We start from the raw sequence: 15,539 nt of genomic DNA, 5'->3' as shown, positions 1-15,539 counted from the left end.
TAGTTACGTGAATCACATACCCGGATTAGATACCAACGATGAGTCGCCGAGTCGGCCAGAAAGTGTTTGATTGGGTTTCTGTCATGGCTAGGGCGCCTGCAGAAGCCAGAGGAGATATCGGTGCCTTGAGAGGAAGATATGAAGCGTTGAAAGCAGCGTGAGACCCCATGATGTGTTTGGTGATTGATTTCTATCTCAATATCGATCTCTAGCATGAATTCTTATCCTGAGAAGCCCGACCCTGTACCGTGGCAGTACTATCAAAGTCAAATTAGTGATCCCAAGCTAGTAGAATCGTTCAAGAAGCAGGTCAGTACAAATATTGGTGTTCCTGGCTGATGTGCATGCTTGCCTCTCTGCATGCCGTGTTGGCCCTTTGAATTATTACTTTTCTGGTCAGGTATTCGTTTGATATGCGCCGTCACCTACCATAGGATTTTAGTGTACTATTGATTGTAAAGTTTAATAATAAGAGTGTGTGTATTCTGTGTAGTTTGAAGCTCTTTCTGTACCCTATCCTGAAGACACTAAGACAGCATTTCTTGCTGAACAGGAAAAGGAAGCTGTAAGTAAAATGATTTTTATCACAAGTTGCTAGTAGCGCATGGCAAAATCTTGCATTTCACAGTCACACTTTCATCTTGTCAATATATACGTGACTGGTTATACATTATCGTACTGAAAGATTATCTATTTAATATTTATGTGGGTCAGGGTATGTATAGAACTTATATGAGTAGTTATATTACAAGTATAAAAAACATTTTGAGAAATGAGAAAGATGTAGGGTTGCTGTACGAAAAAGAATAGAAACAAGATTGTGTAGGGGTATGCTGTGTCATCTTTTGTATACAGACTGACTGAGCAATACGTCATTCTTACATTGCACCATTTTCTAACTAGAAACACTATAATATGTGTTTTATACTTTACTAATTAGAAAATGGTGCAATGTAGGGATGATGTATTGCTCAGTCAGTCTGTATGCAAAAGATGTCACTGCACACCCTACATGGTCTTGTTTCTATTCTTTTTCATACAGCAACCCTACATCTTTCTCATTTTTCAAAATGTTTTATACTTGTTGGCATTATTTTTCTGCATGAGCGTAGATATGCGCAGTGGTAACTGTGTATGCGAGCAGATGTACAGTATGCAATTGGTGAGGTGGACATTGAGGGTAGAAATCGACCGTGTGTAGCGCTTTGTTGTGAAACGTGTAGGTTAGATTTGGTGCAAATACAATCAGAATTTAGAGAGAAATGCTAGTGGTAGAAGAGCGGCTTCTGTCAGCATAAAGTCTTAGATTACTGGAAGCGTTTCGGAGGCTGAGGACACATACAGTCTACATGGGACTGGTGTGGGCGTGTGTTCAAATGAACTAGAATGTGTAGAGTTTATGTCATTGAAAAATTTTATGCGGGAGTTGGTTCCTCGAGAGGGCGCGTACACCGCAATGACAAATTTGAATAGTCATGGACCTGCTCCATTGCAACCGCAGATGTTTGGTGTAAAAATCAGCTTTGTAGCATAAACGATTGATGCTGATACCCCCTCGTACCGAAGAACTGAACAATAACTCAATTCTACATACCAACGCAATAGCTTTGGTGATACATGTGTGTCAGGATGTCCATCAAACATACCGTTACTACCTCGAATTATTTCCTTTTCTCAAATAATTTCTTCTCTTGAATAATTTCCTTTCTCCAAGAATCCCCTTTATGGGATGCAGTTGAAACAATAATTGCCCTCTCTCATTAAGTTTCCCTCCCCAGAAAGAATGCGAGACAATGAAATGACCACTGAATGTGAAGACCAATCTGAAAATGACTTTGTTGTGGAAGATTTTTTGGACAGTTATTGTTTGAGATTTGGTGTTTTAGACTTACTTTTCTACAGCGTGTAGATACCTACCTACCTACCCACCAGGTTTACCATGGTATGCTATGTACCGGTATTGTATAAGGGTAAGTAACAGTACAATTGAGACAATTAAAACAATAATTTTCCCTCCAATAATTTTCTCTCTAGTTCAAACAGTTAATTATCCCCCTGGTGGGCAACTTAGAGGTAGTATGGTATTCTTATAGTTGTCTGGCATAGGCCAGCTTGTAGCTTTCTCATTTCTTGTTACGTGAGTACAATACTGAGAAGGAAGTGTGCTGTTTGGGGGGGGGGGGTTGTAATCAAAAGATAGACACAGTAAGTATTATAAATCATCTGATGCTGCACATGATGTATCATTATTGGCTAAGGATACAGGAATGTATTTACTAAAGCAGCATTTCTTGAGTGATGAATATGCTTGAGAGTAAAGTGCTTTTTTGTAATGCGATGTCTTACTATTCAGTGAAAGGGTCTGGTCAACTTTGGACTGTAAATTTGTGTTTGACATGGTACATGTATGTGTGGCAATGAAGCTTGAGTCAATCTGAAAAATTGTTAGTTTCAACTCATTTGATTGATGGTGTCTTAATTAGTTAAGAAACTGCATTTTCTATTTTTATTTCTATATGCAGGAGATATCCTCAGGCCTTCAATGAAAACCAAAGATGTGCTATCTCCTAATGCATGCTTTTAGGCGGCATCGATTTTGGCAGTATCAGTATATTTACTATCAAAATTTTAAAATTATATTTCTTGGAAGCAATTTAATTTTGAAGCATGCTTTGCTAGATTGCTATGGTGGAGACAGATTGCTATGCTGAAGACAGCTTTAATTAAGTTAGCTACTCACAGTAGGAATGATGGAATTGCGAGGGCACAGCTCCTATGCATGCACCACTGGTACATATTATTAACGTAAGGTTTTTTAAAGGTACAGGGTTACGGTAGGATGTGCACACTGTATCCCTTTGAAAAGGGTGCACTTTTTCAAATTCTCAGTAACCACGAGGATTTAGACGCTCTAATTTACCCTGAAGGCAAAGCTGACTGAAGTCTCTCTATAGCCTGATTGGAACGATCAAGACGTTGCAGTACAAGGTTGCATTAGATCGTGACTCTGGTAACTAAATTCTAGGCTTTTTAGACGTAGTTCTCTTCTAAAGCCTCAAACTGAGGTTGCTACACTGCAGTTTCGGTAAATTTGACAAGCACCCTTGCACTTCGAGCCAGACTGGAGTTCCTTACGCTCGGCACGTGAACAGAGAGCACACGTCACATTCCTGTATGTTGCATCTGCCGTAGTCACGTCTTTCTCTCAGAGTAACCAAGGGCACTCTTTCACAGTGAGCACCAAAAATTGTATTGTTTACAGCTTATGCTGCTGCTGTGCCCGTCAATCTATACCTAAATAGCCAGTTTTGCAGTAGTTTTGTTTATTGGCCTTTGCGCATGCGCAACATATGAACAACATTTGAAGAGCTTACCGGCGATCAAAACTGATTTTCTGGCCAGGACATTTGAACATATGTTTCATACAATAGCTACAACACAAAAGCTACCTCACTTGAGATTGGCTCAAGTGTGCATGTCTGATCGTGACCCTGCACTTTTAAGCATAAGTCCGATGAAGCATGTTACTGATAGCATGGCTGAAGAGCAATTCTGTTTTCCAGACCTTTGCAATGAGGCCAATCATGAGTTTGCTGTCTTATGTGAGAAGGCCAACAAAGAGATTGAGGTTTAACAGATGTACTCCAGTGGGACTAAAAGGAAAAGGCATAGAAAATTTTCTCATTGCAACAAATTATTATTAATAGCAACCTGATTTCAACAAAAATTAGGAAGCAGTTAAGGTTGGAAATTGGTTGGCTAGTTAAGAAACTTACAGAATCAAAGTGGCTTCAAAATTGATACTTCATTTAGAGTAATTTGTTTTCTTGCTCTTTTTCAGTTGATATTGGAGGCTTGTATGTGACTGGAAAATGTAGACTACTGTACATTGGTTTATGGAGTGGCAACTCTGCTTTGTTTAGTGGGTGTTGTTATGGTACTAGCAACAGAGTGTGTGGCAACACATAGGTAGCCTGTAGCCTTTTGGTGTCACAATGAAGCCAATTTGGTCATCAGTGTGACCATTTTGCATGGCATGTGAGTAACTGAATGCTTTAAGTTGTCAGAGTTGACCTAATATACTTCTTGTTTAGTTGCACTATTACCTGAGCTTCTGACTGAGGCCATACCAACTAGCACCAACTAAATCTCTTATTGCTCGGATTTTTTACCTTTCACTTGAGCTACCGTCTGAAAAAATTTTGATTACCGTATTTCTTGGCATAGTGACCGCTGCCTCTATTTTTAACAAGGTTACAGAACTGGGGGCCTCTAGTTTAAATCTCTACTTCACCCTGTGACACGTTGGTACATTAACGTCACATTTCTTTCTGTTGACATAACTGGACACTTTTAAAGTTGCCAACCACGGCAGATTTAGCTGTAAAAACTACAACTATTATGTTATAATTGATAGACCTGTGCTCATAATAGGATGAGATTGATGCGGAAGCATCAAAAGCATGTGATATGGGAGTTGCCAATAACTTTGCAGACTATTGCGACCTCAATTTGAGGGGTGACCTCTATTTTCAGCAAGTCTCTTCAGCTGCGGCTTCTAAACGAGGGTGGCCACTATTCGAAGAAATAATCAGTATGTGACATTTGAGCGTGTGCAGTTCTCGAAATGGAACTGGGGGCATGTTAAAACTATTGGAACCAGAGAAATTAGACAATAAATTGAACGCTAATTCTGCTTTCGAAACTGTAGAATGTAAGAGCATATGAAGAGTCAACGTAATGGCAGCAATCTCTGACAGAGTGGTTATCATTGCTGCAATTCAGTCTCTTCTAGCTACCTCACAAGACGATGGAGCTGATGCTGTGAGATCTGGACTAACGCTAGATTCAGGAGACGTTGATGACTGTTCCATTGTGATACTAGGCCCAGTAGGAACTCCTGAAGGTCTTCAATGTTGACTGAAAACCTTGCTTGAAGTAAGCAGCATGTCGATTGTAGCTTCCGGTGTATGATCTCACACCATTTACTTGTAAATGTCTGGATAATCAAACCAAAAATAGGACGTGGTTATTGTCACAGTTTCAACAGTTTCAACAGTTCCAGGGCTATAGTTTGAACTATAGGAATCATTCAAGCAGTTCCAGAACTCGAATTTTAGCAAATTGAATACAAGTTATGCTTTCTCTCTTTTGTTTCAGTTTTAAAACTGGCAAATTGAACGTGCCCTTATTAAACAAGACCTCAATTAATATAATATATATGTTAAGACCCATCTATACATCTGTCAACAAGAACAAGAAATGCAAGTTGTTCTATTGAAAATGACTAAATGTGGGAAAGGATGCTATGATCTCCAAATATTAAACAATATCAAGTATACATATACCTACCAAAAGCAGTGTACTCCGCAGGATCTTTTGGCAGAGTGGGCCGCTCTGCCTTATTCTAAGCAATTAAGCTTTTAGGTAAAGTAGATCATCCAGATGCCAAGACTTGTGGATCTCAAAGTAAGCTTATTTAATTCATTAACTAAGAGACGGGTGGCATCTAATTGTGCTGAACACTAATTAGCACTTACACCCACAATGCGGCCCTTCCTTAGTCATGCTTTTCCAACTGGTGTTGCCCTTAACCATGCTTTCCTAATTGGTGTTCACGTGCAAGTTGGTAGGTATACATACACTATACTGTACATGTCAGCGAAATGCACGTGTCATGTCGGCGTCGCAGAGAACTATTGAGTCTTTCTTTACGTGCAACACTGTCGAAGATAAGAACACCTGCATTGTTGAAAGAAAACAAGCAGCAACTGATGAAGCACTGGAGTAGATCGCCAGTGGCTAAATGATTTCCCATGGCTTTTGTAGTGAGGCAGAAGAGACAGTCATTGCTGTGCTCTCCTTGTCGAAAGACACTAAAAGATGTGCACTAGGGAAAGCTATTTAGATTAATATTCCATGTAAAACGATCATTTGCCAAAGTCAACTAGAGCATGAAAGACGCTTGTGCCATGAATCAGCTGTCTCTAGAGAAGCAACCAGCACACTGTCGGGCAAGGACGATGAAATTTCTAGAGCTTGACACAGTTGAGCCTCAGTGATCTGTAAAATATAGTTGTAACTGCTATTGGGCATGCCATTGGGTAACGCCCACTTCACGGAGTATTCTGCTCTGCCTTTTAAGATTTCTGGGAAGAGCACTGACCAAAACAGCTAGGTTTGCATGTAGTTGGTCTTTTGTTATCAGATACATTAATGTCTTAATGGTGCATGATTTATACAGGTCAAAATGTAGTTGCTATCATAATGTTTGAAGATTTTATCTTTAAGGGGTGCACATGGCTTAGAATCACCCTCTTCTGCTCGGGCAACAGGTCACTAAAATTTCCTACTGCAGTTAGGGACTGTCTAGTTTACATAACTAGGAGCACAGTTTGTACAAATTGTTACAGTGCCAGCTTAACCCAACGTATTTCCAGCTAATTTGGATGATTTATTGTTTGCACATAGCTGTTTGAATTGTTAATTTAATTAAATTGTTGAAAGGCACTCTGAGTGAAGTTGCAGCTGTTGATCTCTATTTTATTGTCATTCCTTTCTATTTAGGTTATTTTGACGGCCAAACTGTTGTCTATAGTTGCCCAACCCAGACCCTAAGGCATGTTTGCAGTTTGGGTTGGCAATCTAATACCCCATTCACACGAGCATTTGTAACTGTGCCAGCATGGTATGGCACAGTTTGGCTCGGTTTCACTTGGTCGTTTGAATGCCGGCCGAACTGAACCGAACCATGCTGAGTTGGCCCACCTCAAGTTGCCATGCCAGAACGGTTTGGTTTGGTTCGGTTGTGTAGTGCCTGTCAAAACGAAGACGACGTTGACGTCTATGCTCGGTACTTCTTCTCGATATTCCGCAGACTGTTCTAGTGCCAGCGAGAAGTAAGCGCAGACAGCTTGTTCCTTGACGACGTCTGTATCTAGCGTGCACACCAAGAGACATGCCTACTAAAACTCGGCTGGCTTGGATCGGCTCAGTTTGGAGCTGTGCTCGTGTGAATGGGGTATAAGGCTGTAAAAAAGCTGGTGACCAAATGATGGTCATGGTACACCTGTGTAGGCATACTCAGACAGAGTTGTTATTGTAGGCATGCAAAGTCACTGTTTTAAAAAATTGTATCAATTCATATCCAAAACAGTGGCAATTTTCAGACGAAGAGGCAGTACCAGGGACCATGTTAACAGCATTTAGGAACCAGCACATGTGAACTTTATAGCCTTGTAAGGGACCAGTTACAATTTTTATGATTATCAAAAGCTTACAAATCTTACACTTTTTTGCTTCTGGGCCCTCCAAAGGCATACACAATAATTTGTTGAAAGTGCAGTATGTTATAGGTGATGCTAGTTGTCATTTGAAACTCAGGCAGAGATAAGCTTAGTCTAAGATGAACTGCTGTGCAGTACTGCATTCAGCAAGTTTATGCTGGATGTCTAATCTTGCTGCTGTAGTTGCAGCTGAGGTGGACTGCATATCAACCAATAAATAATTATTGTGTGTTTAATAGATATAGTTTCTGAGTCTTTTGATCACCTGCAGATCTCAATGTGTGGAGTGTCTGGAGTATCAGCATTCACAAACAAGCCACATTCTACAACTAGCCATCATGTAGCAATGTAGCATCTGCTTATATCTCCACATGCTTTTGCTGTTTGAAATATGACTTGATTGATGCAGCTTTATAGCTCGTTGACACAAGCTCTGGTTCATAGCTGAGCTGAGTTGAACCGCGCCGAGCTGAGTTGAACCGCGCTAACCTGAGCTAGAGCAGCAAAGCAGACCTATTCACACTGCTACCTGAGAAATGTAAGTTGTAGCCCTGTTAGTAGGCAAGTCTCAAAGTGCACACGTTACTGAAGTGGATATTGCTATTTTCTTTGAAAACCGGCAAGCAGCTCGTCTCCTATTGTTCTCATGTATACAGCATTCTATTGCTGAATAGCTGAGGCTTTCCAGGCAGTCTTGCTTGTTATATAGAAGTTGATATCATCAGTCTCACGAGTGTTTGGAGGGGTTTCGTGGTCAGGAAAGGGTCTGGTAATGCAAGGCTTCAGTTTGGTTTGGTCACCGTTCACACAAAGAGCGTGAGCCGTGCCAAGCCAAGCCAGACCATACTGGCATGGCAGTTTAAGGTGGGCCACTCTAGCGCAGATCGGCTCGGATTGGCTTGACTTGTTTTTACACTTTCTTCCAAAAGCAAACTGACTGATACTGACTGTGTTGCAAGTGCTCATATGAACAGGTTATAAGAGCAACATTTTATAGACTTTCTTTATTCGTCTCTGGGGACTGTTGTCATAATATATTTATTTTATATTATTTCCTTACTGGATGACTTTTACCATAGTATGTTAATTTTTATTACTCTAGATCCTGCACTGCCATTTACAACAGAGTAAGTTACTTCTCTTGACCTCCCCCCTCCCCCATGGTGCTAATGATTTGTACACTTCTTATTAATGGTGAAAATTATGAATGACCCAAGAAAGCACTCCAAATTTCAGTTATTCATTTTGGTTTACTTTTTAGTTATTTCATCTTGATAATCATGGCAACCTTTTAGCAAAACTATTTGAGTATGGGACTGTCGTGTATACAGTACCACATTTTGTGCTCTTTGGGGGAATGTTAGTGTGTTAGTTTTATGCCGAAACTTGAGGTCTGTTTACAGCCAGTTTCAATTCCACTGTGTATGTTCATGGTTGCTGAAATACTAGGCGCATTACAGGATTAGAGTATGCAGATTGGAGAGTGGAAGGACATTCGTGGCTACTAAACCACATGCATTGGCAGAGAGACTGTGGTTGCAAACTATACACAACATTACCACAAGAATTAGCTAGGAGATGTCATTAGGAGCCAATTGAAACTTAACTCTCTTAGTTACATTGTACTATACTTGTAAACAAGATTACATTGGCAGCTGCAGACCATACCATTCACTGTTTGAATAGACCCCTTAGGGAACCAGTCTTGTCTCTGGTTGCAGAAGTAACAAGAGGAATCCCAATGAAATCAATGACAGGTGGTCTGAAGGCTAACTAAGGCAGTTGATCCAGCTTGTTAATTGTGGTAGAAACTTGGTCTAAGATGTCAGAGAAGCAGAGATAAAACAGATCATATCTACAGGCTTGAAGTGCAGCATATTTCTCATCAGACTGAGCACTAAGGAGTAGGAATGTTCAGGGACTGAAATGTAGGAGACCTTGCCTTAGTCAAGGCTGAAGTGAATCATATGAAACAGAGGAACTGTATTACTTGAACAAGTACAGTAACAAAATCTCTTGCATGCAGTCATCTTCTTAATTTCAAGTACTCTTTTTAATGCCATCAATTTGAGTGACTTTAGGAACTGTAAACAGTGTATGTACTGCTTGAGTTGTATAGTAGTTGTGCCAGCATTTCAGTGCACGGAACAACCCCATATTCTATCTTTTAAAAGTACCCGGATAATCCCAAAGTGCAAACATCAGCGAAAACGATCGGTTGTCTTGACTTTATAGCTGTTATCGAATGTAAATACTTACACTGGGTTACTTGCATTGCTATGGCAAGATTTCACGACAAGGACCTCTTTAGGTGTTCGATGTTTCCTTCCCGAAGTAACAACGTTTAGCTACAGGTACGATAGAGTAAATGTGCTTGTGCAACGTTGTACAACTTGTCAGACTGCTTGTACAACGTTTGCTGACTGAAATACACGGAACAATGAGTACGGGTAAGCATCTGGCAAAGCTCAAAAGCCTAAGTCCCGCATACTACCATCAGCCCCTCCTACTGTTTGTCACAAGAGCTGACCTGATCGACGAAACTAGTATTTCATGCAACCGATAGACACCCTCACAAGCAACGTTTTGGTGCTGCTCTTGCAAAGTGAAAAGAAAAACATCAATGCAATAGCATGAGAGAAACAAATTGCCTTCTAGTGGTGGAGCTAAATGCACAGCAGGTTCAAAAGTTGGCTCCCGACTAGCAAGACGCAAAACCATCTAGACATGAATCGTCTTGCCTGTATCCTAGATGACATTAAATTGCCGTCAAAACAATCAACGTACCCTGAAGGCCTAAAGATTCATACGAAAGCGCCCGTACTTCGTAGTGAATGTACTTACCGCACACTGTGCGTTTCAAGATCAGCCATTTTCGCCCGTTTCATCCTCTTCTGTGCAAAAGAAATCACGAGACCAACGCAAACTGCTGTTAGCAATCAACTAAGATACACTGCATCCTATGCTGATCGAAACAGGGTAGCTGGTCGTCTCGTTTCCTGGGACGAAATTCACAAAGTGAGGCGCCATGGCGGTGACAGCATCAAAGCGCGTCCGCTTCCATCTCTCTCCTACGAAAACAAAACTCGTCTTCTGTTGCGTCTTACCTATCGTTGAATTTATGCTCCAAACCTTCTTTTCACTACACGTTGTAACACAGTGGGGTAAATTACAATGGAAGTAACTGTGTTGATTGTATAGTCAACCCTCACTAGTCCAAATCCTCGCTAATCTGAATCCTTGGGCCTTGCATACCCGATCCTATTGGTCAGCCTGATTCGGGTTGCGGTTATCTGGTTGCAGTTATCTGGTTGCAGTTATCTAGTTTTTAGCAAATGCTAACAGTAGTGGGACTATTTTAAATTGTGACTGTCACATTATTTAGAAGTACATTGCAGCAATGTCGTTTGCCTCAAACATTGATATGTGTAGAGGCATATGTAAATGCGCTAGTGGTCTGGGTGTCACGGGCAAGGTCTAGACCTCCAAGGCTACGTGTTTGGCAGTTTTGGTAATCCGAACAACTTCACTAATCTGAACAGGGTTTGGCAAAGGACTGTTTGGGTTAGCGAGGTTCTACTGTATGTACTGAAATTTAGTCACATCTATTAGTAGCCTAAATTGGCTTTGCATGAATCCAGAAATGCTAGTAGTAGTGGGATGTGTGTTCACATGTACTTGTGTCAGCAAACGGTTTATTGCTATTTGAGTTGGTTTTATTATTGCCAATACTCGTAGAAGGTAAGCAAAACCTCTCTTACAAAATTGCCATCAATATATCTCAGTTTCAATTGCACTTGTTGCTGAAGATATGTACCTCTTGTGGTCGTTTTAGCCTAATAGTGCTGAAATGACTGTATTACTTTAAAATATTCAATTTTTGTAGAATGCATTGGTGCAAGCTGAAGTCGCTGAATCGAAGAAGCAAGTGAAGAAACTAGAAGCTGAATTACTGAAGATTCAGAGTCAGAAGTCTTATGAAGACATGACGGTATGTTTGCATGTTTTCTTGCTAAATATATTTGACCTCTATCACTTATTAGTGTCATATTTCAGGTTGATGAAGTTCTGGATCTTTATCCAGACCTGAAAAGAGAAGTCGATGAAGAACTAAAGCGTGGTGAATGGTACTAAACATTTACTTCACTGATATTGTATTTTGACTCCCATTTGATTGCCTTGTGGTATGGATAAGTGTATATGTGGCTATAAAAGAAACCAACAAGATATACAATGGTGTAGTTGGAGTATTCTATTACTTAGTAGCAGCTTTAGTAGCTCTTACTAACCGAAGATTTATCCCTTCTTTTGTTACATAGAATACATGGCCTGTTTCTTCTCACTCTTTAAGATTCCTCAGTAAACTGGTATTTTCTCCAAGTCTCTTTCCTTGGTCTATTGCTCTCTGAAAGCCTGATCATAGTTGTCACTCTGTCTAGGTTCCTCCCGTGATTCTCATAGAGTAGAAGAGGAGCCAATTGATGTCCTGGGTAGTAGTTTATGTCAAATTAGATGGACAAGTTTTTTCCAAATTGACAACTGCAGCATTTACTGCTTAAAATCTTCTGATTTTATCCACTATCACACCTTCACAACCACCAACCTGATTCAACACCATCCCAAGGTGGTTGATTGACTAGTCACAATCTATATCATTGCCACAGAGTTGACATTTCTATGTCCGCTGTACTAGAAGACTAATAGCGAAACAGCTAGCCTGCTGATGCCGGTCATGCATAAGGTCATTCTAATCTTTCGATAAAAGCTAGGCAACACACGCACACGCACACATGCACACACACACACACACACACACACACACACACACACACACACACACACACATTAAAAATATAACCCTGATGTAATCCTCGACGAAAGTCTTGCAGCCAGTTACTTAGAATGTTGATCTCGTTTTCTCTCAGTTGTCTCGCTCCCAGCATATCACAGTATATACTCTTTATCAGGGCAACATCCCGGATATAGGATACTTCAGTTCTGTCTCCTACTACTGCATTTATATAATTCTGTAGATATTTGTACCTTTGGTATTCAAATTGTAATCTTTTACTTTGATGCTTGCATGCTACCACACACACATTTATCCATGTAGTTAAGAATTGATTACACTGTTGCTCTTAACAAGTTAACAAGTCAAACTTGGTCTACTGTGAAGAGTATTTTGTGTGAATTTAGCTAGCAGTTTCGGCATTTTTAGGGTTACACACACACACACACACACACACACACACACACACACACACACACACACACACACACACATACGCGCGTGCGCGCACACACACACACACACACACACACACACACACACACAGACACAGACACAGACACAGACACAGACACAACAATGCCTACATTTTGTAGAGAGATTAACTTTTGATCAGTGTGTCCAACTGCTTTACAGACTGATTTATTAGTATTTCCTGTTGTGTTTGCTAATAAAGCAGCTGAAACCAATACATAGTAACAGCATGCAGTTGCTACTACCACTACATGTCAGTAATTATTGTTTTGGCTCCCACAACTATGCACAGCTCTTGTGGTTATTGCTGAATGCCACTCATCATTAAGAACTCGTTCATTTGAATGGGTCACATCTTCTTATTACAACTGCCTAAGGAGTAGTTGCAGCTGCATATCAGAAGACTTGGTTTGTATTTGCTGGTATTGAACCCCAGGCTGCTTTGTGGTTTATCTGTACCTCCTTGGATGCAGCCATGCACAAAAAATCTGCAGTAGGTTAGAGTAGTAACCAGAATGGTAGCTGTGGTTTATGTCGCATCTGGCAGACAAGAGCTGTTGACATTTTTTGAACCATGGTTACTGCAAGTACATACAGTACTGTAGATAGAGACATATTGATCCGAGGAGCCCACTGTTATTCTAGCATACTGAAGCCTGGTGCCATCTCCCATGCAGAGTTTGCTGTGTCTGTTTGTGTGTTGACTTGCATGTATCTAATACCCCATGTAGTTTGAATGACATCAGTGAAGTTGGCTGATTGAAAAGGTATGAACATAGAGCAATTGAATACACTGCATTATGTGAGTTGTTTCATAACCAGCATTGTTGACCATAATTTGTGGTAGTAAATTCAGACAGAAGAGGTGGATAGCTCAATAGGGGCTCCAATATTCCCATTATTGGTAGGCGTGGTCTTCTAGACAATTGACAATGGCTTGTACGTTTTCATTACCCCTGCTGCTGACCTCTTAGGGATGCCACTGCTATCTGTTACGCTGGTGGCAATAAATGTGATCACCTTAGACTTACATCAACCATAGGACATCATTACCTGCAACCACATGCATACAGTATGCACACTTGGAGTCTGCGGTTTGGTACTAGACTGGAGTAAAAATAACTTCACAAGGAATGACTTATTCGATCAGTTTTCTCTTACATCGACAAGGTAGTATATACTAAAAGACATTCTAGCAGGTTTTCTAACAGACATGTTTTGGTAATGGCCAAGCTTGTGTATGATTTTTCAATTCTTGAAAGCCTTTAGCCCTTACCAAGGCTTGAAAAGCAAAGTATTGCTGCAGTCACGTCAGGCATGCATGATGGATGCAGTCGGGAGATTGAGCTGTAACAGAGCTAAGAACGTTATTTGCTCTGTTCCATGAGAGGGGTGATAGAATTCTTTTTTTACAAACACAGGATAGTCTTGAAATTTATTCCAATTTCTCTTGGTTTGGTTGATGACCAATAGGCAATTGGAACGTTAAATTTCTATTGGTTAAGTCCGAATTGTGGTCTGTTGTACAGGTAGCATATGCATAGAGTTACAATTGCGTGAACGTTCAACAGCTAATCCGCTTTTTTACTCACGTGACGTATTAAATCAACTAAGAGCATGGTTTGTAATAATTGCTGTAGCCTCTCGGCAACAAACTTCTATCTCGTTTGCGGCTTTGGCAAATCTCGCTGATAAGATCTAAACGTTTTGGTGAGCAACCTGCGCTGCAACTGCAGTGTACTAGTGTACTGACGTACCGCTGATGTTGTAAAGTTAATCTGTGTCCGCATATGCTGTGGCAGCTTGAGGCAGTTGTTCTCTAGGCGTAGCGAGGGTTATAGTAGTCGTCTCACCGGAAGTAGCGACTCGACGGAAATACCGACTCGACGGAAACGGCCATGTAAACAACGTTGGAATGTATAGCGTGCGTTGACGGGCACAGTGTAGCGCTCATGTAATCTCGCATATGGGGTGTTGGAGCTTGTCCGCCAGTCTACTGTCTGTTCCCCATAAGTGTGTTTGAACATCTTCATTATCTCCGTTGTTTTTTGGACTTTTGCGATGATCTCAGTATCCTTACAGTGTAGAAACCGTTAGGTCTGGCATTTTTGTTTATTAAATTATCTAAGCCGTTCCTACAAAGGAAACAGAAAGATAATACGTTTGCGTATCAAAGACGAGCAATGGTTATTATCTAATTATCTTCTAGGACCAACGGATCAGCAACTGAAACCATTTAAGATAATTGGTGTAATGGGTCCAACTGGAGCAGCTTTCGCCTAGGGTTCAGCACTGTTAGTGCTCCTTTTCATTTGTTGTAGTAGTAGTAGTAGTAGTTGTTGTTGTTGTTGTTGTTGTGTGTGTGTGTGTGTGTGTGTGTGTGTGTGTGTGTGTGTGTGTGTGTGTGTGTGTGTAGTTGATATCTAGTAATCTTGTGCAGTTAAGTGGATTGAAGACTTTTAGCAAAGTAAATTTAGGTCACTTAATTAGATTGACCTTGGTACTTGGCAATGATAACTACCAGGCGTCTCCAATGCTTTGCTTGACATGGTTGGGATATTTAATTATTCTGACACGTGCTTCCATCGTTTACCTTCAATTGGCTTAGCTATATTACAACTTCCCAATCTTCAGTGCATATTTTTGCCTGTAAGACATACTCTGGTTGAAACGACTGTTCCTAGCTCTAGCTTACTGTGAGTCAGTTCGTTTTCTTTCAAAGATTAACAGCTCAAGAAAGTACCATGTTGGGTAACGTCGATTGTGTGTCTACTTCAGCACGGACACAGATCCTGCTTGTGGTAATCGTCAGCTGCAGCTTCATTTCAACAGGTAAAGCCTAAGTCTATTTTTTCAAAGTGAATAGTAGCATAGAATGGTATTCACAACGTCGATCGTGCTGTCAGTGTGCTACGTAGCTTTACCGAACAGGAAACGTGGTAGCTATAGTGTCAACTAGAACAAACATTCTGGTATCAGTCCTGGTTTTC

The 15,539-nt window shown here is 40.6% G+C and overlaps 1 protein-coding gene and 1 long non-coding RNA gene across 2 annotated transcripts; both read left to right on the top strand.

Moving 5' to 3' along the window:
• The first annotated feature begins 21 nt into the window (after positions 1 to 21).
• LOC134184742 (ATP synthase subunit d, mitochondrial-like) lies at positions 22 to 864 on the top strand. The gene is made up of 4 exons (XM_062652486.1): positions 22 to 157; positions 213 to 309; positions 494 to 565; positions 856 to 864. Exons 1-4 carry the CDS (start codon positions 39 to 41, stop codon positions 862 to 864), a joined length of 297 nt encoding a protein of 98 aa, XP_062508470.1. The 5' UTR covers positions 22 to 38.
• Positions 865 to 10,145: 9,281 nt separating this feature from the next.
• On the top strand, positions 10,146 to 11,515 carry LOC134184814 (uncharacterized). The gene is made up of 2 exons (XR_009970693.1): positions 10,146 to 11,277; positions 11,343 to 11,515. It is a non-coding gene; the product is annotated as an uncharacterized LOC134184814 (long non-coding RNA).
• The last annotated feature ends 4,024 nt before the right edge of the window (positions 11,516 to 15,539 follow it).

The sequence above is a fragment of the Corticium candelabrum genome, chromosome 9 (genome assembly GCF_963422355.1).
Source record: "Corticium candelabrum chromosome 9, ooCorCand1.1, whole genome shotgun sequence".
Taxonomy (NCBI): domain Eukaryota; kingdom Metazoa; phylum Porifera; class Homoscleromorpha; order Homosclerophorida; family Plakinidae; genus Corticium; species Corticium candelabrum.
This window is presented reverse-complemented; position numbering and strand designations above follow the sequence as displayed.

Coding starts and splice junctions, on each gene's coding strand:
- LOC134184742 (XM_062652486.1), top strand. CDS start 39: ATGAGTCGCCGAGTCGGCCAGAAAGTGTTTGATTGGGTTTCTGTCATG. Junction 158..212: donor TATGAAGCGTTGAAAGCAGC/GTGAGACCCCAT, acceptor ATCGATCTCTAG/CATGAATTCTTATCCTGAGA. Junction 310..493: donor TAGAATCGTTCAAGAAGCAG/GTCAGTACAAAT, acceptor TATTCTGTGTAG/TTTGAAGCTCTTTCTGTACC.